This window comes from Bombus pascuorum, chromosome 5, assembly GCF_905332965.1.
Source record: "Bombus pascuorum chromosome 5, iyBomPasc1.1, whole genome shotgun sequence".
Lineage (NCBI taxonomy): Eukaryota > Metazoa > Arthropoda > Insecta > Hymenoptera > Apidae > Bombus > Bombus pascuorum.
The window spans coordinates 2,670,549-2,692,379 of NC_083492.1; the positions used below are offsets into that span (position 1 = coordinate 2,670,549).

The 21,831-nt window shown below is 32.4% G+C and overlaps 5 protein-coding genes and 1 long non-coding RNA gene across 8 annotated transcripts; 2 read left to right on the forward strand and 4 right to left on the reverse strand.

The window, feature by feature from the left end:
• Positions 1 to 449: 449 nt before the first annotated feature.
• Positions 450 to 4,546, reverse strand: LOC132907463 (general transcription and DNA repair factor IIH helicase subunit XPB). Of its 2 annotated transcripts, none has more exons than XM_060960589.1 (13): positions 4,349 to 4,546; positions 3,967 to 4,178; positions 3,766 to 3,876; positions 3,371 to 3,691; positions 3,106 to 3,297; positions 2,931 to 3,028; positions 2,447 to 2,850; positions 2,101 to 2,369; positions 1,865 to 2,029; positions 1,611 to 1,797; positions 1,394 to 1,542; positions 1,196 to 1,312; positions 450 to 1,093 (listed from the first exon to the last, which is right to left on the reverse strand). In XM_060960589.1, the coding sequence occupies exons 1-13, from the start codon at positions 4,380 to 4,382 to the stop codon at positions 965 to 967; spliced, it is 2,388 nt and encodes a 795-aa protein (XP_060816572.1). In that variant the 5' UTR covers positions 4,383 to 4,546; the 3' UTR covers positions 450 to 964. The 2 variants fall into 2 exon arrangements, with proteins under 2 accessions (XP_060816572.1, XP_060816574.1); XM_060960591.1 differs by having other exon boundaries at positions 4,341 to 4,546.
• A 352-nt stretch (positions 4,547 to 4,898) lies between these two features.
• Positions 4,899 to 6,981, reverse strand: LOC132907391 (tRNA-dihydrouridine(20) synthase [NAD(P)+]-like). Of its 2 annotated transcripts, none has more exons than XM_060960451.1 (5): positions 6,535 to 6,981; positions 5,935 to 6,448; positions 5,606 to 5,851; positions 5,196 to 5,540; positions 4,899 to 5,122 (listed from the first exon to the last, which is right to left on the reverse strand). In XM_060960451.1, the coding sequence occupies exons 1-5, from the start codon at positions 6,722 to 6,724 to the stop codon at positions 5,014 to 5,016; spliced, it is 1,404 nt and encodes a 467-aa protein (XP_060816434.1). In that variant the 5' UTR covers positions 6,725 to 6,981; the 3' UTR covers positions 4,899 to 5,013. The 2 variants fall into 2 exon arrangements, with proteins under 2 accessions (XP_060816434.1, XP_060816435.1); XM_060960452.1 differs by having other exon boundaries at positions 6,525 to 6,981.
• Positions 6,982 to 7,087: 106 nt separating this feature from the next.
• Positions 7,088 to 12,920, forward strand: LOC132907390 (uncharacterized). The gene is made up of 19 exons (XM_060960450.1): positions 7,088 to 7,407; positions 7,516 to 7,643; positions 7,710 to 7,832; positions 7,907 to 8,061; positions 8,119 to 8,435; positions 8,507 to 8,685; positions 8,748 to 9,239; positions 9,355 to 9,591; positions 9,669 to 9,877; positions 9,939 to 10,202; positions 10,281 to 10,759; positions 10,831 to 10,998; positions 11,070 to 11,283; positions 11,358 to 11,531; positions 11,609 to 11,792; positions 11,853 to 12,051; positions 12,115 to 12,253; positions 12,321 to 12,505; positions 12,577 to 12,920. The coding sequence occupies exons 1-19, from the start codon at positions 7,307 to 7,309 to the stop codon at positions 12,905 to 12,907; spliced, it is 4,278 nt and encodes a 1,425-aa protein (XP_060816433.1). The 5' UTR covers positions 7,088 to 7,306; the 3' UTR covers positions 12,908 to 12,920.
• Positions 11,263 to 12,118, reverse strand: LOC132907394 (uncharacterized). Its single transcript, XR_009658163.1, has 2 exons — positions 12,016 to 12,118; positions 11,263 to 11,463 (listed from the first exon to the last, which is right to left on the reverse strand). It is a non-coding gene; the product is annotated as an uncharacterized LOC132907394 (long non-coding RNA).
• Positions 12,921 to 12,922: 2 nt separating the features above from the next.
• On the reverse strand, positions 12,923 to 15,638 carry LOC132907393 (26S proteasome non-ATPase regulatory subunit 6-like). Its single transcript, XM_060960454.1, has 2 exons — positions 14,349 to 15,638; positions 12,923 to 13,735 (listed from the first exon to the last, which is right to left on the reverse strand). The coding sequence occupies exons 1-2, from the start codon at positions 15,501 to 15,503 to the stop codon at positions 13,034 to 13,036; spliced, it is 1,857 nt and encodes a 618-aa protein (XP_060816437.1). The 5' UTR covers positions 15,504 to 15,638; the 3' UTR covers positions 12,923 to 13,033.
• Positions 15,148 to 17,459, forward strand: LOC132907392 (replication factor C subunit 5). The gene is made up of 9 exons (XM_060960453.1): positions 15,148 to 15,273; positions 15,641 to 15,834; positions 15,917 to 15,981; positions 16,063 to 16,190; positions 16,268 to 16,430; positions 16,497 to 16,656; positions 16,719 to 16,930; positions 16,999 to 17,076; positions 17,144 to 17,459. Exons 2-9 carry the CDS (start codon positions 15,797 to 15,799, stop codon positions 17,287 to 17,289), a joined length of 990 nt encoding a protein of 329 aa, XP_060816436.1. The 5' UTR covers positions 15,148 to 15,273; positions 15,641 to 15,796; the 3' UTR covers positions 17,290 to 17,459.
• The last annotated feature ends 4,372 nt before the right edge of the window (positions 17,460 to 21,831 follow it).

Consider the following 21,831-nt stretch of genomic DNA (forward strand, 5'->3'; position numbering starts at 1 on the left):
TACATTCTAATCGAAAAGAAATGAATCGTTACGTAATAGAAAACTGGAATTTCTATGAATTCATATATTACTTTTGTAGGTGTATATTTTAGCGGTATTCTGTAATTTTGAAATTAATCTTTATGTTAAATGAATTATGTAACAAGGTTTGAAACAATAATTTAATCCCTTATTATTGATTTTCTTTATTATGTTTTGTACTAATATTTTAGATACTTGGAATTTTTTGTATCTAGTACATACATACTAGGTGGGAAGGATATAACGCGATTGAATGCCATTTCCTAAAGTTATTTATACGCCTTTTTCTAAAATCGTTTCTTGATATTCTGTCCATGATCTATCGATAAAATTATGTGGTATTAAGTAGTATTATTAAAACTTAATCTATGTTTATTAAAAATTAGGATGTATGGTGTAAGAGTATGGTATGAAAGAATTAAACAATTACGAATTAAATGGTTAATGTTTAGACGACCAAAACGCGTAAACTTCAGCTTTTGGTGATTTTACGAACATTATACCGTTATACTGTTTTTATCTATTATATCTAAGTTTTATATTCTCGCCGAGATTATTTACGGAGCTTCGAATGAATGCAACATTAAACGTATTATAGGTGTGCCAATATTATCGCTCCAAATTAACGCATTTATCAGGAATATCTTTATCGCATTATTTGGGTCCAGTTTACATTGGTAAATCGTATTGCTACCACGTAAATCGTGCAAACAGACGTATTAGGTATACAAAGAATAAAGAAATAATCAGTATGTCACTCATGTCGCAAGTTATTGGTCGTCATTTTTACAAAACGCGATTTGTAAACCTAAATACAAAATTCATATCTTTGAACTCAAATTCTTTTGTGTAGTAAAAGATTGATATTAAAAAATGTACACTGAGGAAAGATTTTATGTTATCCTTATTTTTTAAATACTTTTATATATACAATCCAAATTTTTTATGTCCTAAATTTTTTAAACAGCGGATGTTTATTTGCTGTAGATGAACTAGGAGCCTTTTTATATTCGTAATAAACTGCATCGTCCGCGCCAGACATCGAAGTCATGTTTCCGGCTTTACGTACAATCTGAAATAATAGTTTAGATAAAGTAAAACAAACGACAAAATACATGACATTTTCTAACTTGATGAATATAATTTTTAATCACATTAATATCTTAAAACTTACAGGTCTGGGTCCTTCTCCAGGTATTCTTTCCTCGTCCGCATCAATGTCACTCGCAGATAGGACCTGTTGTAGCAAATGACCCTGTTCTTCTCTGGATGTATACATCAAATCTGGTTCCTATTTTAATAATCGAAGAAATAAAATCTAAAGTAATTTTACAAAATCAATATTCAATGTTACTAGGTACATAATACGCACTTCTTCCATTCCTGCAAGTTTTGTAATGACCTTGTAAGCATATCCTTGGTTTACAAGAAAACGCTGACGCTTTCTCGAGTAATTCATTTCCATCGTATCTAGCGATACCAAAGTGTAAAAAAATGCATTGTATTCCTCCGCGATGGCACCTATGAAAAAATTTAATACTTAATATATCTAACTCGTTCCATGTAAAATAACTTTTAGTGAATTTTACCTTTTTTAGCTCTTAAAATTCGTCCTAAACGTTGTGCTTCTTGACGTCGTGAACCGCCGTGCGAAGATATTTGAATTAAGACATTAGCCTCTGGTAAATCAAAGGAAGTGTCTGCCACTTTACTCACAAATATGGTATTTACTTTAGTGTTGAATTTGAAATTTTGCAAAATTTGTATTCGTTCGCTCTGAAATTATTTGTGTCGTAAGGTATCTTGCGATTGATATGGTTTCCATTTTTATATTTATACTTACTTGACTAGTGGGACCATAGATATACGGTTTGTTCATTTTAATGGCATAATGTTTCAAAGCAAAAACGTTATCTGAGAAAACAATGGTTTTATCGCCACGCCTTTCATGATATCGTATTAAATATTGACAGCAACGAAATTTGTTAGGATTCATCACATAAAGTAACTGCAAATAGAATAGTATTTAAAAGTTGTCAAATATATCAAATGAAATTAAATCAATACGCGATTATTTACCAATTTTTTAGTCATTTTGCAACCAAGATATTCTCTATAAAATTCCGGCGACATAGGACACCAAACTTCGGCACATTGTACTCTTGCGATAAAGCCCCTTTTTTGCAATTCTAACCAGTTGGCCTCGTACAATTTAGGTCCAATCAGAAAATTGAGATCAGCAATTTTATCATCTTCTCGAAGTAATGTTGCGGTCAATCCCAATTTACAATGGGACTGAACGATTGTTAACACTCTTCTGAACATTTTTGCAGGAATCGTATGTACCTCTAAGAGTATAATATATATTAAATAATTTAATGAAAATCTGTAATTCGATCTATTTTGTTTTGAAAAAGTATATTACCATCTAAAACCATAATTCCCCATTCCTGTTCTTGGAGCCATCGCATAGTTTGTTCCGCTTCCCATGAACGTTTTTGCGTATGAGTGATCATAGAATATGTTGTGATTAAAATTCCACAACCCATAGGTTTGTCCTTTGCTTCGCTTGTGAATCGACAAATCATTGAATCGTCCGCGGTGGACCACATTTTAAATTGTTGCTTCCATTGTTCTACCGATACTCCAGAATTACATAAGACCAACGCACGTTTCCGAACTGTACAACAAGCTGTTACTCCAACTAAACTTTTACCGGCACCGCAAGGTAAAACAATAACGCCTGATCTGGCACGCCCATTTCCGAACATCTTCCTTAAACTCTTCTCCTGATAGGGCCTCAGTACAGCCGACGGTTTCAAATCAATGCTAAAATATAATTTATTAATTTTTCAGACACCTTTTACTACATATATAAGACACAATTCTGTTATACTGCTCTATTGTACTTTATGTCTGGATTTACGGTATCATTGCGAAAATCATATTCTGCCAATAACGGGTACTCCAATTCTATACATCTTTTTTGAATAACTTCAATTTTTTCCTACAACACAATTTTTTACAAATATTCAATAACACGTGAAATTTTACTTTGTGTAAATTAAGATAAAAATTTCGTACCTGATTTACTTCAAAACTAACTGTCTTTAATTCGTGTTCTTCTTCTTCATCTTCATCCTCTTTATCCATTTTATCATAGAAGGTAGTAATATCTTCGGGAACAGCAGCTACTTCTGCTGGAACCTGATCGTTAGTCGTTTCTGTTACTTTAGTGTTTCCAGTTGGAACATTAGTCACTGCTTTTACTCCAAACTAGGAAAGACAGAAAATGTTAGTATTGTATTTCATTAAAATAATTACGCCATTAATATTCAAACAGTATTACCTGTGGTGCTTTTGTTTTGCTTTGAACATTTGTGATTATCTCATCTTTGTCATCTTCTACAGTCTTTTTCAACCTACATTCTTGAATTACAGGATCCTTCAGTAATTTTTGTAATACCTCGGGATACGGAGATTCGACAAAATATTTATTGTGCTTTAATACCAACTTTACTTTGCCATATGACAATGTACACAATTTTATAAATTCTATAATCCCATCAGGAATACTAGTTTTACTAAGTCTTTTTAAATATTCTACTATATCATGAGTTTGAAGCCCAACACTAACAGCAGCATACAAAGAATAAGCAGTTAATTTATACTAAAATAAAATTTGAATTATTAAGGTCTTTTATATTTTATATGAGCAAATTTGATATTTAATTATATTTTTACCTCGTGAATGTGTTCTGGACGACACACCGGCTCTGAGATAGCAATTAAAAAATCATGAGCATGTTTGTATACAGGTGAAAAAGATTCCAAAAAAATATGTCCATTTGGGGCCTAAAAAAATTTCAATAATAAAATAATCTGTATGCATATGTCTAAAAAATCAGATTATAAGAGACTGATTAACATTAAAATTAGCATTACCACCCAAAGTGGCCTTAAGGTACAATCAGGTTTTAAAATCATCTGCGAACGATAATCCTTTGCACCAAATTCATCTTCCAATGCTGTATCATCTTGCTTTTCAACATCATTTTTGGCTGCATCAGGTATACCTTCAGTTTCATTATCATCTAAAGTATCATCGTCATTGTATTCTTCTGGATCCTCTTTACGCTTTTTCCATTTACCTCTATCTGTAAAAGTAAGTGACAGCTTTTATTACAATATCAAATAACTTGACATTTATATATAAGTGTAATAAAAATTATCTTAACCCTTATTTTATTGAAATTGCTCTAAAAATAATAAAATTTGTAGGTTAAAATTGTAAAACATTTTAATGGAATAAAAGATACCTTCATACCATTGTCTTTTTTAAAACGTTTTGGTGGGCCCATTATTAATTAACAATTTAATCGTTAAATTATAAATAGTTATTTTTAACACTGATTGATTATTTTCTCTAATTTATTTATCACTTAAATCAAAATTGATAATTTTTTACGAGACTAGAATACCAGCGATGTTAACACAATCTGAAAAGTGGTTAATCATAGACAAAATATAGTATAGATATACCTAACATCGGAAGCAATTTTTTGTTAGGCTAGATACACAAAAGTTGAAGTACTTAAGTCTTTAGTAAGAATATTTAAGTCTATAAATAATGATATCGTGATATGATATACATTTTTTTATATTTTTTAGCATTTAGACTGATTTATATAAAAAAGAATCTTTATTTGTATTATGAATGATAACCACTGATTATAATGATTTCTTGTTGTTATTAAAAAATCTATATTATAAAACGAATATTGTAATATTAATGTGATATTTTTAAAATATCTAGAAATATTAAAAATTGTTCGTATATAACGCGGTTGTTAGAAAGGATAAGTAAAAACATCATATTTCTTTGTATCAAAAAAATGTTTTTTTATTAATAACAAAATTAATAAAAAAATATAAGGTCAGTTTTGAAAAATCGTGATGTAATAATTGATTACTCCTATTCTTCATGGATTATCAACAAGGAATATTGCAGTTTGTAGCAAGAGTTTTCTTATTGACTAGACCTAAGGAAAAAAGACAAACCAGAGCAGCACCTTGTTCTGCCCACTTTTTATTTTTTTCCCTAAAATAATTTAAAGTACATTTACGTTAATAAAATAAAAGTATGTAACATAATATACAACTATGTCTATTACCAGAAGGATGATCCATATCTCCGTCCATCGACGGTAACGATGGATTGAAATAATTTTCCCTTTTGTTGTGTATTATAATTTGGCATTTTTTTCCTTTGAGTTTGCGTCCATTTATGTAAAATAGTTTTTGGTAGTTCAAGATCTGTTACATAATTATTTCTTAAAAACGCACAATGCATTAAGGTTACGTCCTCCTCCTCTGAAATCTTTCTTTTATTTGATGGTTGTTCCTCATCCTGTTTTCCATCTTCTCTCATAGGTGAAACTTGAGATCTTCCCAATAAACCTTTTTCTTCAAATTCTTTCTTCTTTGAAAGGCAATAATCAATTAAGTTCCATAATTCACTAAAACAAGATACTGATTAATGTCATAATAAATGATCATATTATTCTAACAACATTAATCATACCACATTTGCTCTAAAGTTTGAGAACTAAGGAACTTCTTGCCCAATGTTGATTCCTGCTGATCCCTAAGTATATTTTGTATACAATATTTAGTATTAGAAGGTGAATTATCACAATCCACAGCATATTTTAAATATGATTTTATTACATCTTCCATGGGAAGTAAACCTTCTTTACTAAATATTGAACAGTTCCATTCAGCTGCACGTGCAAGCATCACACTACTGCATCCTGTTATTTCTTTAAATCTGTAAATAAATAACTGCAGTTACTTTTAAATTATGCAAACAATATATATATTTTTAAAGGTAAAATTCAAGTAAATCATTACTTGAAGATATCAGAATATTTTTGTATTTCTTTTGACCCTCCATTTGCTATAACTGGTATAGCAAGCCTATCAGATATTTTCTTCAGAACATCATTACGGTTCATATGTTGTGGTCTTTCATTAACAGTCCGACCATGAACCGCAATCGCTGATATACCAGTTGATTGTAAAAGTTCACAAAGTTCTAAAGTTTTATCTAAATCTGGCAATACACGAATTTTACAAGTTACAGGAATACTCAAATTATCTACTAAAGTTTTTAAAATATTTGTAGCTATTTCTGGTTCTTTCAGAAGGGCTGCACCCATTTTTCCTACCATGGAAAATAGTTTGGGACAACCCATATTTAAATCAATTCCAGCAACATCTTGTTCTACCATTTTGGCTACTTTCAATGCTCTTGTTGCATCGCAAGTACCAATTTGTAAAACTACTTTATTTCTCTCTTTAAGACATGTTCGAAAAGTCACTGTACCATCTGTTTTATCTATGTAATCAATTGTACCTAAAACATCTAAAGAAGAATTCATTAAAGTAACTTTTCTAATTCTTTAAATCAAGCTAGTTTCGACGAATATTTTAATACTAACATTTTCTTACCATTTTCACGACGAAATGATCGTAATAATTTCCAGTCTATTAATTCTTCCGTGTACACTATATCAGCTCCATAATCAAGTGCAAGAAGGCGCATAGGAAGAGTACCAATTCGTACCATAGGTGCTAATATAAGTTTATTCTCATAATTCAATCTTTTCCTTTCCATCGTTATTCCTGCCTTTCCGTTCATTCTATTGTCGATATGTTACAATTTTTATTGTAACCTTGAAAATGTAAACTTTAATGCAGTCACAACGAATTAGGATATTTACTATGAAACATATAATTCTAATAATTTCTTATAGATACTTCTTTATCGATGCATTATTAAGATAAAAATATTCTTTCTTTTCAACATCTCTCTTACAGAAAATTAATAACTTTTTATGAATTATTTTGTACAGTGTCACACATGTTGTCGATTCCTTCTAATAACGAATAATGATAACGATACACATGATGCTATTGCTTCAGGAATATTTAGGCTAGATGGCAGTTCCATTATATTCACCGTATGTGAATCGTTGATCCAACATAGTAAGAATTTCATGTTCTATGTTTGATGATCACAGAATACTTTCAAATTTGAACGCTAAGATCGATCAACTGTCAAACAATACGTTAAGTTGCGAGTAATATGGTACAATCTTTCCTTTGTATCATTAATTTGGCGATTGATGAATCGCTTAGAATCTTCAACGTGTACGTATTGTATCTATGAGAGATTAGCGGTCAACAGTGATTGAAGGACAGACAAAGAAAAATTTTGATAATGTTCACACCATTAAAGTCCACAGAAGCAGATTTTATCGACGTGACTGTTTTAAGTACTCCTCAGCCACAAGCAACTTCAACTGTACAAAGAAAAAGCACGTGAGTTTGTCTTGTCTATAAATTTTGTATTTCACAAGCTCTGAATAATACGATATAATTCAAATGGTTATGATATGTTATTAAAAAAAAATTATTTACTCTTTTCAGATTGGAAAACAATGTTCTTGATAGAAATATTGAAGAGGCTATTTCTAAACAATTTGTTAAAGACAAAAATGCTATTACACGGAAGTCTACTGACTCATCTCTTGGAATATTGGACAGTATATCTTCCTGTAAATTCTGTACTGTGTTTTATATAATTTATAGTGGTGGTCATGATAAATAATGTATCTTTATAGTTTTAGCTGAAATAAGTGGAGTAGAAGAAGTAGAGAAACAAAGTGAGAGTAAATTGGACATAGAATGTGCTAGAAAGTTACTTCAAAGATGTAGTGATATAAAAAGTACATCTATTATATATGGTAAAAACCTTAATTTTTTAAACATAAGTCTCTATTTGTAGATAAATATTGAATATGGCTTCTTACCATTGCAGATACAAACAAAGAAAACAATACGAATATTCAAAACTTATCTAGTAATATCATTCCTTCAACATTAACTGATTATGGTCAATCCGTTCCATGTTCCAATCAAATCAATCTTCAGAATGAAAATATTTCACATTCTGTTAAAGATAAAGCAAATAGTGTAAGTATGATTTTTTATGAAGAATTGGTTGGAATAATTTATGAGTGTCATATATAGGTTGTTTTTGAGCCAAAAGAGATTAGTGCACGTTCATCTGGATTAAGTAGAAGTTCAGAAACTAATTTATCATCATCAGCTTCAAGTAAAAGTTTGAATCAAATAACATTTGATGCAACAACTGCTGAATTGATGGCTCAATTTAATAATGAAGATTTTCGTCCAGCTTCTGAAATGGCCAGTCAAATGTTAGCTGATGAAGTGTCTTGGCAACAAAATTATCCCTATGCTCTTCCCACAACAGCTTCTTCTGAAAAAGAATACTTAAACTTATCCTGTTTTTCTGGCATCATGGGTGAACTAGATTTATCAGTAGAGTAAGTACATAATTGCAAATATTTTGCATCGCAAATATAATTAAATATAATCAAATACGATTAAATTTTAGATCCTGCGCTGGCCATAAGGTATCTGTGAGTGAATTTTTTAGAAGAAAATGTGGAAATTTTGGAGAATTATCGGAAACTGGAGTAGAAAGGCCAAGTTTGGGTCTGTCAGTAAACAGTCCAAAAAAGAAAGATCATCTTACACCTCTAGTTGATTCAACTTGCTCTTCTGTAACAGAAGGTATTATTTATTTGCTTTTATTGAAATAAATTTCTTATATATCTAAAAGATTCTTCTTGCAGATTCCTCAATTGGAGCCAATATCGCGAAAGATAAAACTCAAAATATTCCAAATATAACAAAAGATGCGGAAGAGCAAAGTATTATGAGTTTGACCAGTATCGCTCAAGCACTACAGGATATCGATAATGGCACACCACGAAGATTAGTGGATCAACTCATCATGGCAAAGAAAAAGAAAAAATCCTCGCAGGTGCAAGAGAAGGGTGTAGTTAGCGATACTTACACATTATCGCCTTCAAGTAGAAAATCCATGCCTGCTACTTCCAATAGAAATATAGATAATTTCGGAAAAGATATGGGATTACTAAATCTTTCTTCAAAATTATCTTTAGATAGTAGAATCATCAATGAAAGTGTAAATATTAAACATTCTATTCCAAGATTGCTTTCATTTGACTCTAACTCGGGTGCAAAAATAAACTATGAGGCCATTTCTCAGGAACTTAAGAAAGAGTTAAGTAGTGGAAACTTACCATCCTTATACAGTCAAGGTACAGTTTTTTCCTAAAAATTTTAAGTTTTAATCAACTAATAAGTTGTTTGAATAAATTAAATTTAAAACTGTTTCTATATTTCACTTTACTTAAAGAATATTATCTTTTTTAGAGCTTAAGTCATTGTTGGAAGACTCTAAATTAACTCGTCCAAATTATACAGAAAACAAAATATCACCTCATACTTCGAAAATTAATGCAATGATTAGTTACGAGGAAAAATCTACCGGTCTTGAAGAAGAAGAAATAGGAAAAAAAGAAAATATAAAAAAGGAAAATGTTTCATATAAAGATAGATCAGAAATTCGTATACAAGATATTTCAAATTTACAAGAATCTTATGTTAATAGTAAGATACTATAATACAATAAGTATATCATCCTCTAATTTGCTCTTTTATGATTTATTAATTTTTATTTTTTATAGACGTCGTCATTGGCAAACGTACAGAAGAATTGTGCAGTTGTATCGTTGCTATACCTAGAGAAATTGATATTGAACTCTTAAATAAAAGTGATAGATGGGTCATTTGTGCATTAAGCGTAAATCAAATTCAAGGAGATAAGCATAATGTCCGACTTACACTGCCGAAAAATGTTACTCTTATTAAACCAAATGCTGAACAACATGTTAAGGTAAAAAAAAAGACGATTACAAATTTACAGTAATATAAAAATTAAAACATAATTATTTCAGATTACCGTAACAGTGGTGAAAATGTGTAAACCAATTATTGCAGTTTTAAACATAACAATGTCAGATATGGTAACAAGAATTGAATGGATTATGAAACATATTATATGTCTCAAACCCGAAGAAGTCGATATAAACGTGTCAAACCCTTCTCAAAAAAAAGAATTAGATTTTCAGTATATTGCTGAAAATAGCATAGCAGTCTTACCTATTACAATAAAAAATAAAAATAATGTCGATATACCCATAAAAATTTCTATACTACAGGTGATAATTCCATCTAATTAATCTCATATGTATTTTATTTGTTATGTCTGTTATCTTTTTTTTTTTAATGCAATATAGAATGAACCAGCAATATTTAGCTTAGAAAATCCAGAAGAATCACAACATATTACTCTTAAATCTCAAGAAGTACGCACTACAAATGTTCGATGCAAGGCTTTCGCGCAAAAAAATACTGAGACGCAACAACGATCCTTACAACGTTACACTGGCACTTTAATAATTCAAAACGAAAGTACTCCAGAGAACAGTATAATAATCCAAGAAATTCCTCTTATTGTACAAGTAGGAATTTATAAGATACAAACGATTGATACAGACTTACCTTTGGTCGTTCCTAACAAACAAAGCAAACCCTTGACCGTGATTAATCTTGGGACGATACCGACGCTAATAACAACTTCATTTATCCAAGAAATTGAATTAACAAAAAATTCAAAATATTTCTCAGTTGAACCAGAAAGTTTACTTGTGCAACCTAGGGAAACTGGATGCTTCTTTATTACATACAAGCAACAAACATTGGGCACTCCTAAAATGTGAGAGGACATTTTATAAACCTATATAATATCATAAATATCTTTTTATTGATTTTTGCATATATTTATAGGTATGCAAAAATTAAATTAACTGCTGCTAACAATGATTATTACTATTCTGTAATCGGAGAATCAAGCACATGTACAGAGGCAGAAAATGAAAATGCTCGATGTGAAACACCTCAGTATTTACCACCTGTTAGTTCTCCATCATCTCCGCATAGCGTGGTTTCAAACAAGTAAATTTAATATTATATGTTATATTAAGCTTTTACAAAATTTTACATGTTGACATTTTACACGACAATAGGTCGGGCGTATCTGGCAGAAATTCGCCTCTTAGCTCAGTATCTGGTTCAACTGTTACTGGCGATAAAATTCCTATCAGAACAACTCACGCTGCTCTGATATGGAATAGTGTGAAAACAGGAAAGTCAGAAATTAGGGAATTCACTATTCGTAATACAAGTAACAACAAAATAAGGATACAAGCTATTATATCGGACAGTAAAAAAAATTTTCGAGTAATATATTTAATCCACTGGAATATCATTTAATTAATATTTTACATTTATAAAAACATTTGACATTCTCTCAGTTTCTTCGAGAACGACAGGCCGTTGGTACTATTGTATTAGCTCTGCAAGGTTCGGAAAGTAGGATGCTGTCCGTTCTATTTAGTCCTCATCATATAGGCGCAGCGGCTGGAAAAATAGTATTCAAACACTATGAACCAAATAGAGAAGAGTTTGAATCTGGATCTACGAAAGTGGTAAATAAACGTATTATATGTTGAAACTCTCATAAATTAATTAATATTCGAATCCATTTGTAATATATCATTTGCAGCTATTTCTATATGGTTATGGGGGTTATAGCAAAGTTGAAATTTCAGAAGCATTTAAAGACACAGGCGGAAAAATGTGGTTATCGCTTGGTATTTTAAGCTGCGGAAGATCTCCACGTGCAAAGATCAAATTACAAAACATTGGAGATCTATGTTCCTACGTTAAAATCAAATTAATACCCAAAGGTATCTTAAGTATATGAATTGTAAATGATCATTTTCTAAATTATTTTTTAATAATCTCAGCTGTATATCCTACTATGGCATCGAGTTGGCAAGTAAATCCATCCGAATTGTTGCTAAATTCGAAAGAAGTTCAATGGGTGACTCTGGAATTCGAGCCGCGAAAGGAAGATCTAGCTTTACTGCAACGATCTAATGTCTCACATGTTGGAACCCTATTAATTACCCATGGAGATGAACCTACGCGCTGGCGAATTCGTAGGTGAGTAATATTAAATTTATAAAAAATTATTCTATTCTTCATTTTTTTATTTTTTATTTTTAGATTGTATAATAAAATGAAAGAAACAGGCGAATTGAGTGGAAATGAAAATGAAACTTTTAGGAATATTATTCAACCATTATGTAAAACTTTTTCTGGAGAACAATTAATATCGGATATAAATACTATACGAGATTCAGTGGTAGGTAACAAGGAATTTACTAATTGCTCTAATTATTAAATTATTTATAAATCCAAGTATTATTTAGCAAAATCTTGGGGACCTTTGTCAAGGGATTCATCGACATGAAATAATGTTAACGGTGGAAGTGTGCGCCGATGAGACTATGTCCGTTCTTCACGATAATGCAGACGAATCACAATTGTTTTATTCTCTTTGTAGCGACAATAGTCATATATATGAAGGAAATGGTGAAAGTTTCCTACCCTCAGAGTGAGTGTAATAAATAACTTAAATGTCATAAAGTTTAATAGGCATTGATGTTTACTTAAAGAAATCTTCAGGACTTTTGTAGCAAACAGTACACTTAAAAGCGGCATGAATGCAGACGATTTTATGATTAGCCCATCTATTGTAATTTTAACTCCACCGACTAGATCAGAAGCAGTTGTAACAATAAGAAGTCCTTGTACTGTGGCAGAACCGTTTGAAACTTCTCTATCAAATACGGACTATTTAAGAGTCGTTCCTGCGGAGGGAATGATACCTACTAGAAGAGACTTTCAACTAAAAATACAGTGTAAACGAAAAATCGAACGGAATTTTAACGCTGTTCTTGAAATTTATACCGAGAACAAAAAGTTTGATGTACAAATAAAAGTAACAGTTAAATAATTGTAAATTGAAATCTTAGAATTAATTTTTTATTGAAGTATTTATTATACAGATACTACTATCCTATAGCCTTTAAGTTTTATATCAACAATAATATTACTACAAATAAATTAATCAATAAAACCTTTATTTGTTCATAATATATTCCCTTAATACATTATGATGTACATTATTTATCTTAAATTGTACATTATGCTGTGACTGGAGAACTTGTATTATTCTGACCATATTCTCTACATCAGATATGCCAGAATGTAATTTTCCAATCAAAGGAAGGTTAAGATGTGAAAGCATATCTGATAAACTTCGTGGGAAATAATCTGTTGCATCACAGAAGCTACCTTTTAAATTTATCCACTTCATAAATTGCTTAGGTAATGATATATTTTCTAACTTGCACTGGCTTGGTAACATGGACTTTAAGTCCCAATCACCACATGTAACAAACGCAGAATCGTTCCCGTCTTTAAAATATTTGTGTTCTTCTAACCAATTACAAAATGTTTCAAACACTTCTGGAAAATGAGGTTTATCGTCTACTATGTCCTGAATGATTCCAGTAAGTTCTGTACAGAATGGAGTAAGCTGAGGATGGTATTTTGGCTTAATATACTCGTGAAAGACGTTTTCAACTTTCCAACTTGTCGTAGACACTGCTGCACAGGGAAACTCGATAATTTCTTGCGGATTAATTTTCTCGTGTTTTTTGCAAGTGCATTCAAAGTCCAGTACAAGCAAATAATTGAAAGATTGCTTAATTTCTTTGGTTCCTTTGTAAATAGATCGAGGATATTTCGTGAGAAGTCGTTTCGCCATTATTTCATTAAACTCGTGAAAAAAGTAATTACTATAACCACTGTTAAAACGAAACAAAACTTTCCAGAATATATACAGGGTTAAATAAGGTTAGGAACTAAATGGTTTATTAAACTGAAGGATTCCTAACGCCACTTATTTAGTTACAACAGTTGTAGAAAAAAGAACTTAAAACATTTTTTTTTTTAATTGACAAGTACTATATAAGATACTATCAAACACTTATTTTAAAAATATATCAAATTCTTGACATACTTGCAAATATTTCGATCGTTTCCGGTTTATACTTATAACTAGTAATTAGTGAATGCATGTTTGAGTATCAATTTCGAAACGACTTGAAGTTTTTCAATACTGTGGAAATACGAATTATTTTAAACATAATTCGACATTAAAAATTTTTGAATATCCTAGTAAATCTTAAATCTTGAGCCATGAAAGTTTACCTAAGGTTGAAGATCAAGTGTAACAGTAATTACGACTGCACACGAGTACGAAACTTACATATGTATATAATAATATTGTCAATGATATAATGACATGTCAGACTATCATTGAAGAATAAATTATCATAAAATTAATAATCTATAACTTGACCAAGCTTTTTTAATCGATTAAGTAACGCATCGCCTCTTTTTATGATATTTTGATAAATTAATCCTCGATCGCATGAAACATCAGGTGCTTGCCCTCTGTTGCAACCAGCAGCGCTAATGGTGACGATCATTCCAGCCACTTTATCGATTTTACAATGCAATTTACCATTGGCAATAAAATGTGCCACTTCGTGTTCTATGTATTCTTCTGTCACGCCAAATTCTGTCGCCATTCTACTTAAATTGATGGTCCTGTATGCTTGTAATAGTTGACAGTATGCTCTCAAACGCATCTCTCTTATGTAATAACGATAATGGAAATGAAGCAAAGGATTTGCCCTAAGCTCGCATTCTATCCAGGCGAGATTTTCGAAGAATTCTTTGTAGTGACAATCATAGAGAGAATAAAAAAATGCTCTGTATTTGGGAGCCTCAGTGAGCAAAGCTTGTTGCAGGAGGCCATTGTTGTTGAATCGAGAATCAAGTTCCGATCGGGATAAGGAAATTATTCCTGATAATGTTGTGTATTCTACTACCTCTTTGAATGGCAATAGTTCATAGGATTCAAAGGTTGGGATACAGTCCAGCAAAAGGCACGCAGCGCGAGGAAAGTTTCGCGTTGCCAGATAGTAAATAGCTTCGTACACTTTCAATTTATTACGACAACACCAGTTGTTGCCTGATGCATGAGAACTTTCTATCAGATTTGTTATCTTGGTAATTATTTGTCCCATCGAGCGAATATTATTTTTTATGTGCGCTATTCTAAACAAACCGAATGCAGCTTCGACTTTGATGCTGGATGAATTAGTTTCGTCGTTTATGACGGAGTTTACAATGTCTGTGGCACGATCGAGATTACCAGTTTCACAAAAGAACTCGAACTTCTCTCGCCAATTTCTTTTTTCAGTGTCCTCAAGAGTCGAATTATCAGAGGACTCTAATTCCTTCCACGTAAGCTCGTTTTCATGCTTCATTGCATCGAGAAGATTTTCGTCAATTTTCCAGTCGAATGCCTTACATACATCTTCGTAGTAACGTGTCATGTTACCGCGTTTTATTGTATCAAGTAATTCGGTTTTTAAGTTCTCATCATTTTGGTATTTTGGCAGAGTTAATTTAAATCGGATTTTGATAAAGAATATATGCTCAGGAGTTCTGTGACACAATTCTGAATTACTCATGACTTTTATTTTTACTCATTAATCTAATGAATATCATACGATTTTTGGATGCCAGTCTTTTGTTTTTCGATTTATATTCGCTTATCATGTAAAGCAATTTAAATTATTAACATATTTTGCATAATGTATTTCGATAGATATATCAACCAATCAGCATGTACTATTCAAATAAAAAAGTGGCGCATTTTCGTTACTCGCAACCGGCATTGATCAAATGAGCGCCAAAACCTATGTAGATTCTAACCTTTTAGGTAACTTTTTCAAGTTTATCATACAAGTTGGAATTCTAAACTATGACAGAGAAACCTACTCAAACCACCAATTTACCATGGTAAAGTTTATGTCATCTACAATGGAGTTTCAAAAATAATCGAATAAGTATAAAGAATAACATTGTTATTTTGTTCTTTCAGGGTGGAAAAGTATCGACCGAAGAAATTAGATGATTTGATATCTCACGAGGAAATCATCAAAACTAGTTAGTATATGTATGAATTTAATGATGTTGCGAAAATGTATGATTATCACTGGTTTATTAAATTACTATTTTTTATTACAGTAAATAAATTCATTGATGATAATCAGCTTCCTCATCTCCTTTTTTATGGACCTCCTGGTACAGGGAAAACAAGTACAATACTTGCTTGTGCACGTAAATTATATACACCAGCCCAATTTAATTCAATGGTTTGATTCTTTGTTATATATCATCTTTATTTTGTACAACTTACTGTGATTTATATAGAGCATTCTTTTCCATACAGGTATTAGAAATGAATGCTTCAGATGATAGAGGTATTGGTATAGTTAGAGGACAAATCCTAAGCTTTGCGAGTACAGGTACAATGTATAGATCTGGTTTTAAATTAATCATCCTTGATGAAGCTGATGCTATGACAAAGGATGCCCAGAATGCTCTTAGGAGAAGTAAGTTGTAACATGAATTATTTGCTTTAAGTATGAAAGACACATTCTATGCAAAAATTGTTTCAGTAATAGAGAAGTACACAGACAATGTAAGGTTTTGTATTATATGTAATTATCTCAGTCAAATTATCCCTGCCCTTCAGTCTCGGTGCACTAAATTTAGGTTTGGCCCCTTGTCTACAGAGCAAATTTTACCAAGGCTAGATACCATTATTAAAGAAGAGAAGTAGGTATATAAATTACAATAAAATATTGTATCCATTACTAACACTTTTATATATGCTTCAGTTTAAATGTTTCGGAGGATGGAAAGCAAGCATTGATAACATTGAGTGGAGGAGATATGAGGAAAGTTTTGAATGTCCTCCAAAGTACTTCGCTTGCTTTCAGCGCAGTTACAGAAGAAAATGTTTATTCTTGTGTAGGACATCCTCTTCCAATCGATATAAAAAACATCATCAATTGGTTGTTGAACGAATCGTATGAATTATGTTATTGTAGTATCCTTTTTATATAATTAACTGCAGTTACTCATTTTTAAATTACGATTGCCTTAACACATGTTTAGAAATACAAGACATAAAACTAAAGAAAGGACTGGCATTGCAGGATATATTAACAGAATTGCATCTGTTTGTAAATAAAAGTATGTCTCTTAGTTATCAATTTCATAAAAAATAGGCGAAGATATTAGTTTAATCATTTCGTTTTAGTTGAATTTCCAGATTCCATACTTATCGATTTAATAATTAAACTAGCCGAAATAGAGAAAAGGGTATCTATCGGTTGTAGCGAAGCGGTACAATTAAATGCCCTCGTTTCAGCATTTCAAAGGGCTCGCGATATCGAGATTTCTTAGTGCGTACAACATTTGTGGATCGAATTCTATGAACTGAGGTAATATCGAATTTGAAGCATTATATCTTCGCGCGAAGAATTTTAGAATAATACTTAATTCGGTAAGAATGTATTATTTACGATTGTTACTATGTATAATAAAGAAAAGATTAAGATTTTTAGAAAACCATACACATGAAGTAATGGATCCTCCCACACGCTCCTATCCACCTTGTTTTCTAATTCTATAATAAATTAAATTCTTTCGTGAACGGTATCGAAACAGCGAATTTCTGAAAATATGTTGTCAAGGACTACGTCACAAATCAGTCAAGTCATCTAAGCGAATTGCATATAGTGCTTGTTAATTTTCATTCGGTCCTATCCATGTATCCTCGATCATTCATGTGTATGGAACAGTTATAGGAACCTTATCCCCGAAATGATAAGTTTTGCCGGAGTAGTAACCGACAGACCTATTTAGATGTATCTGGTGCAATCACTGTGTGACGATAGCATTTGATCGTACAAATGAAACAGTGTCCGACAGTGATCCGACAAATGTCGCTCGATCAGCACGCGATCATTCAAGTACCATGTCGACAAAAACATATCTAGAGACTAAACATGCAACGCTACACTATTTTCTGCACTGTGGATACTTTTCAGAATGTTATACTTTGGTAATTGATTTGTTTTTTAAACTATGTAATTTAAAAATCTTTAAACTACATTATGCATGGTATACAAATTATACAATTCTATATACTTAGAACGGAAATGTGTATTTCCTTTCAGAATCATGTTTAGAGAAAATGGTTTTCTTATGTTTCATTTCACGTGCAGGAAATCTTTTCCGAAAAACAACTGAAGTTATGTTTCAATTCGCCCATGAACTATAATCCTCGATTATTTTGATATTTGTTTTAACGATGACTAATATAAAATATTTTTCATTTAACATGTGTGCCATTATGGATGCCACGATAACGGTATGTTTTATCCAGGTTTAATTATGCTTCCACGCTGGAAATATTTTGTAACTTTTACCGAAACACGACACTTGTTGGCTTGTTCAATTTCCGTTCATGTTCCGTAATTTCGAAGGGAATTTCCACTTGAACGAGTGGAACTCGGCCGTGAGTGTTTCGTCAACTATAATTGCGTCCTTCGCCTAATTAGTTGGCATTAATAATAATGTATATCAGAGAAGCTCGATGAAATTAGACGATACGAAGGAATATTAATCATTTGATTACCACTAATGAATATGTATCGAAAAACTAGTGCGGTTTTGCGCCAGCGCTCAATTTACATCGCTGGCACGTGTTAATGCGTTGTACATTATTGTTACAGCCGTGAATGGAGAAGCTGCTTGCATATATCATAGTCCTGAAAGTGAGGCGAAACTGCTGAAATCGTCCCAGTCTATATCTATGCCTAAGTAGAATAACCTGACACAGGACCGGCATGCTATTAGCTTCCTCTCCTTTTCTCTCGTTCTTTGGAATCCTCGCAATTCATTAGCGAATACAGGTCCCCAAACAATTGCTTATGTTATAATCTTATTTCATCAATTTTTACTTAACTTATTAAAATAAAGTGGAACTGAATTTGATTGTTTATTTTTTAGGTAAAATAGAAGAAATGTGAATATTGTAGAATTATATGTTCTGATTAGATAGGTATTACATCGGAATTGCGATTTAATCACAAATAATCATAATAAAAGTATAAATTTCAATTCAAAGTTGCACGGGTAGTATTAATATAGGCACTACTACCGCCGTGGAAGGTTTGCGTTATAAGTTCTTATATCACACATAAACTGTGCCGCGCCGACCTTGTTATACATATATTCCCTTTACATAAAGGAGGATCATGCAACCGAGAATTTTATTCTTCGACTTCGGTTAAGAAGTAATGTAATAATTTTTCTTTCCTTACTTTCTTTTTCTAATTATCATATGCACTGTACAAGTTTTCTTCGTTTTCTTTTTACATTTGTGAAACTTTCCCAAATTAGCATACAACACGCACCTCTTCTTTTCCATTTGTGTTCGCTCGAGTAAAAAAAGGATTCTATTGCTCGTAATTTGTATTCCACGCCTTTTCTCATGCAAACTATTCAAATATTTCAACGGACTGACCAGTGGAGCGCAGATTTATCGGCGGAAAAACGAGCAGACTATAAAGTGTAATGCGTGTACGATGGTACGTAGTGAATTTTCGAGAATTGACTAGCTAACTATTTCATATTGATCACAGTCGTTTTGTACTTGGCACGAGATCGATTCGTTTTACAAAAGCGAAATCGATCAGACAGTGAACCCTGGAATTAATAATTAAATAATATTCATACTCGATATCAAACGAAACTTTCAGCTTAATAAGAACTTCGTAGGATGAGTACGCGAGCACCCTTACTAGCACGTCGATTCTCCGAGTTATTTCAGCTTGAAAACTTGGCGCAGACGTGCCCTTAACTTTCTGCTTCGAAATAACTAATTCAATTAGTATATCAGCGCTGCTATACCCTTCCCTTCTATGTTTGACTACATCTTTGCATGGTGTATCTAATCTTCGCGCTAACGTTAATTCTCGCATTGCTAATCACCTGATAAAGCTTCGTTGGGAAATCAACTGTTCTCGACATTTTGATTTCAACGTTTATAATAAGGTAATTGTAGTATTTGATTTGTATAGTCATTTAGACATTTAAGTAAATGCAAAGTAATACGTTTTGAATAAATATAAAGAAATTTGATTACCCAGTTTTTTAAGTCACGTAAAAAAAGTTATATCAGAATTTTGTGTTACTAGAATTTTTCAAGAAGACTACCAAAGTGTCATCCATGTTCCATGCAGAAGATAGAACGAATACAAATGAATCAGTCATTCTTTACCTTCGTCGATATTACATAGCGATATGTATTCTCAATTAGAGCCATGGAAAAAGAAAGGCTAATAGCAGAACCGTCTGGCTCTGTGTCTCTTAGGGATTTTAACGAGATTCGGTATGGTGAATATGCATTTCGTTCTGCTATCCCACGTCACGATCTATGGTCCATTACTAAACTCCATATAACGCTATAGTTAAAGTCTCCCCCTAACTTGAGAGATTTCGACTTTGCAAAGACTTTCGATATACAAGTATCTGGACACTCGCAGAAAGAAGTCTACTCTATAGTGTTGTACCAATGTCGATACAAGAACAGAAAAAGAGAGAGAAAAAAGAAAAATAAGAGAAACGTGAAAGAAGAGAAAGAAGAAAGAAGCACGAAGCCACTTCGATCGGCCATAAATCCAACCAATTCTTTCCGCGACCACGTTTCAATCTCTAACCATCGCTAACCATCTCTAACCATGGAGATACAGACGATCGAGCATGAGTCTCTCCTTGCATATATTCCATGATATTCGAGCGTTTCTACGCGTTTTTGATCTCTGTTCGCTCCTCGTTAAATGATATATGTATAGTTTCTGAGGTTGAGCAGAGAGTGCAAGTCACTCAAAAAACTCGCTCTGCGCAATGTCGATGACATTTTTCTTCGTTTTGAACCCAGTAAAGCGCAATAAACGTTCCCTTCGGATGAATACTAACGTTGCACGATTTTGACGTAGTGTTCGCTGTTTGCTCACAGCATCGATCCGTTGGCAACGAAGAGAGTAAATCTTTTTGCGCTGCTTTTTAAATATAGAACGGAAGAAACGAACTTACCAGGGCGTCGATTGCGATAAAACTGGTGTCTGAATATTGGTATCGCAGGTGAAATTAAAGACTGGCATTGTATCTCATCTTTAACAAACGAAACTGTTCTTCGGAGGTAGAAGGACCGATAATATAGTCCGCGTAAAGTTTATCGGTTATTCAAAGACGTTGAAGAGAACGTTTATCGTCGTATTGTGGTTCGACACTTAAGTATATTAAGTATCGACATTTGAAAAAGACTGTTACGACTGCCTGCTTTATACATACACGTTGTTTTGTAAACCTTTTGGGCAAGTTTTAAATTTTCCATTACGTTATCTTCGCATCGTAATGCACTCTTTAAAACCTTCGTCTTCGACAATCTCATAGAGTATAAAGAGATTTATAAGCAAATGATAGCAATCTCTCGTAAGAGAAAGCGAATTACGAACGACGATATATAGCGTCCCGTGCGTGGAAGGATTCTTAAATTCGTGCAAGAACCTTGACAGAGGTCCCAAAGCTCTGCCTACTCTAGTAGCATGATTGTAACGCTCATTAAGATTCAGGGTTGAGCTGAAAATAGCGTCGAGATCGCTCGCGGTGGCAAGGATGGAGTTCTTCAACGTCGACATTAAATTTGTCTCGCAACGAACCACGTAGCAAGTAGAAGTAAAAAAAGGAAAAAAGAAGGAAAAGGTAAAAAGAAATCGGCCACTTCGTTTTCTCACGCGCTTCGGTAATTTAGTCGGTGTTTAAAATGGCGTGTTTCACGCGAATATTTCTTGCCCGATTCCCGCCGGCTTATCGATTCGTTTTCTGCTTTGGGGGCGGCTCGACAGGATCCCGTGATGCTTAGAAATTGAAGCATAG

Excerpts from the sequence above, each read along its gene's own strand:
- LOC132907393 (XM_060960454.1), bottom strand. The coding sequence starts at position 15,503 with ATGAGTAATTCAGAATTGTGTCACAGAACTCCTGAGCATATATTCTTT. Across the intron at positions 13,736-14,348 it reads ATATCATAAAAAGAGGCGAT|TTTAATGAAATAATGGCGAA; the intron begins GCGTTACTTAAT and ends TTTTTTCACGAG.
- LOC132907391 (XM_060960451.1), bottom strand. The coding sequence starts at position 6,724 with ATGAACGGAAAGGCAGGAATAACGATGGAAAGGAAAAGATTGAATTAT. Across the intron at positions 6,449-6,534 it reads ATCATTTCGTCGTGAAAATG|ATGTTTTAGGTACAATTGAT; the intron begins GTAAGAAAATGT and ends ATTCTTCTTTAG. Across the intron at positions 5,852-5,934 it reads AAATATTCTGATATCTTCAA|ATTTAAAGAAATAACAGGAT; the intron begins GTAATGATTTAC and ends ATTTATTTACAG.
- LOC132907390 (XM_060960450.1), top strand. The coding sequence starts at position 7,307 with ATGTTCACACCATTAAAGTCCACAGAAGCAGATTTTATCGACGTGACT. Across the intron at positions 7,833-7,906 it reads AAGTACATCTATTATATATG|ATACAAACAAAGAAAACAAT; the intron begins GTAAAAACCTTA and ends TTACCATTGCAG. Across the intron at positions 9,592-9,668 it reads ACAAGAATCTTATGTTAATA|ACGTCGTCATTGGCAAACGT; the intron begins GTAAGATACTAT and ends TATTTTTTATAG.
- LOC132907463 (XM_060960589.1), bottom strand. The coding sequence starts at position 4,382 with ATGGGCCCACCAAAACGTTTTAAAAAAGACAATG. Across the intron at positions 2,851-2,930 it reads ACCGTAAATCCAGACATAAA|CATTGATTTGAAACCGTCGG; the intron begins GTACAATAGAGC and ends ATTATATTTTAG. Across the intron at positions 2,370-2,446 it reads GGGAATTATGGTTTTAGATG|AGGTACATACGATTCCTGCA; the intron begins GTAATATACTTT and ends TTATACTCTTAG.
- LOC132907392 (XM_060960453.1), top strand. The coding sequence starts at position 15,797 with ATGACAGAGAAACCTACTCAAACCACCAATTTACCATG. Across the intron at positions 16,191-16,267 it reads CAGCCCAATTTAATTCAATG|GTATTAGAAATGAATGCTTC; the intron begins GTTTGATTCTTT and ends TTTTCCATACAG. Across the intron at positions 17,077-17,143 it reads GCATCTGTTTGTAAATAAAA|TTGAATTTCCAGATTCCATA; the intron begins GTATGTCTCTTA and ends ATTTCGTTTTAG.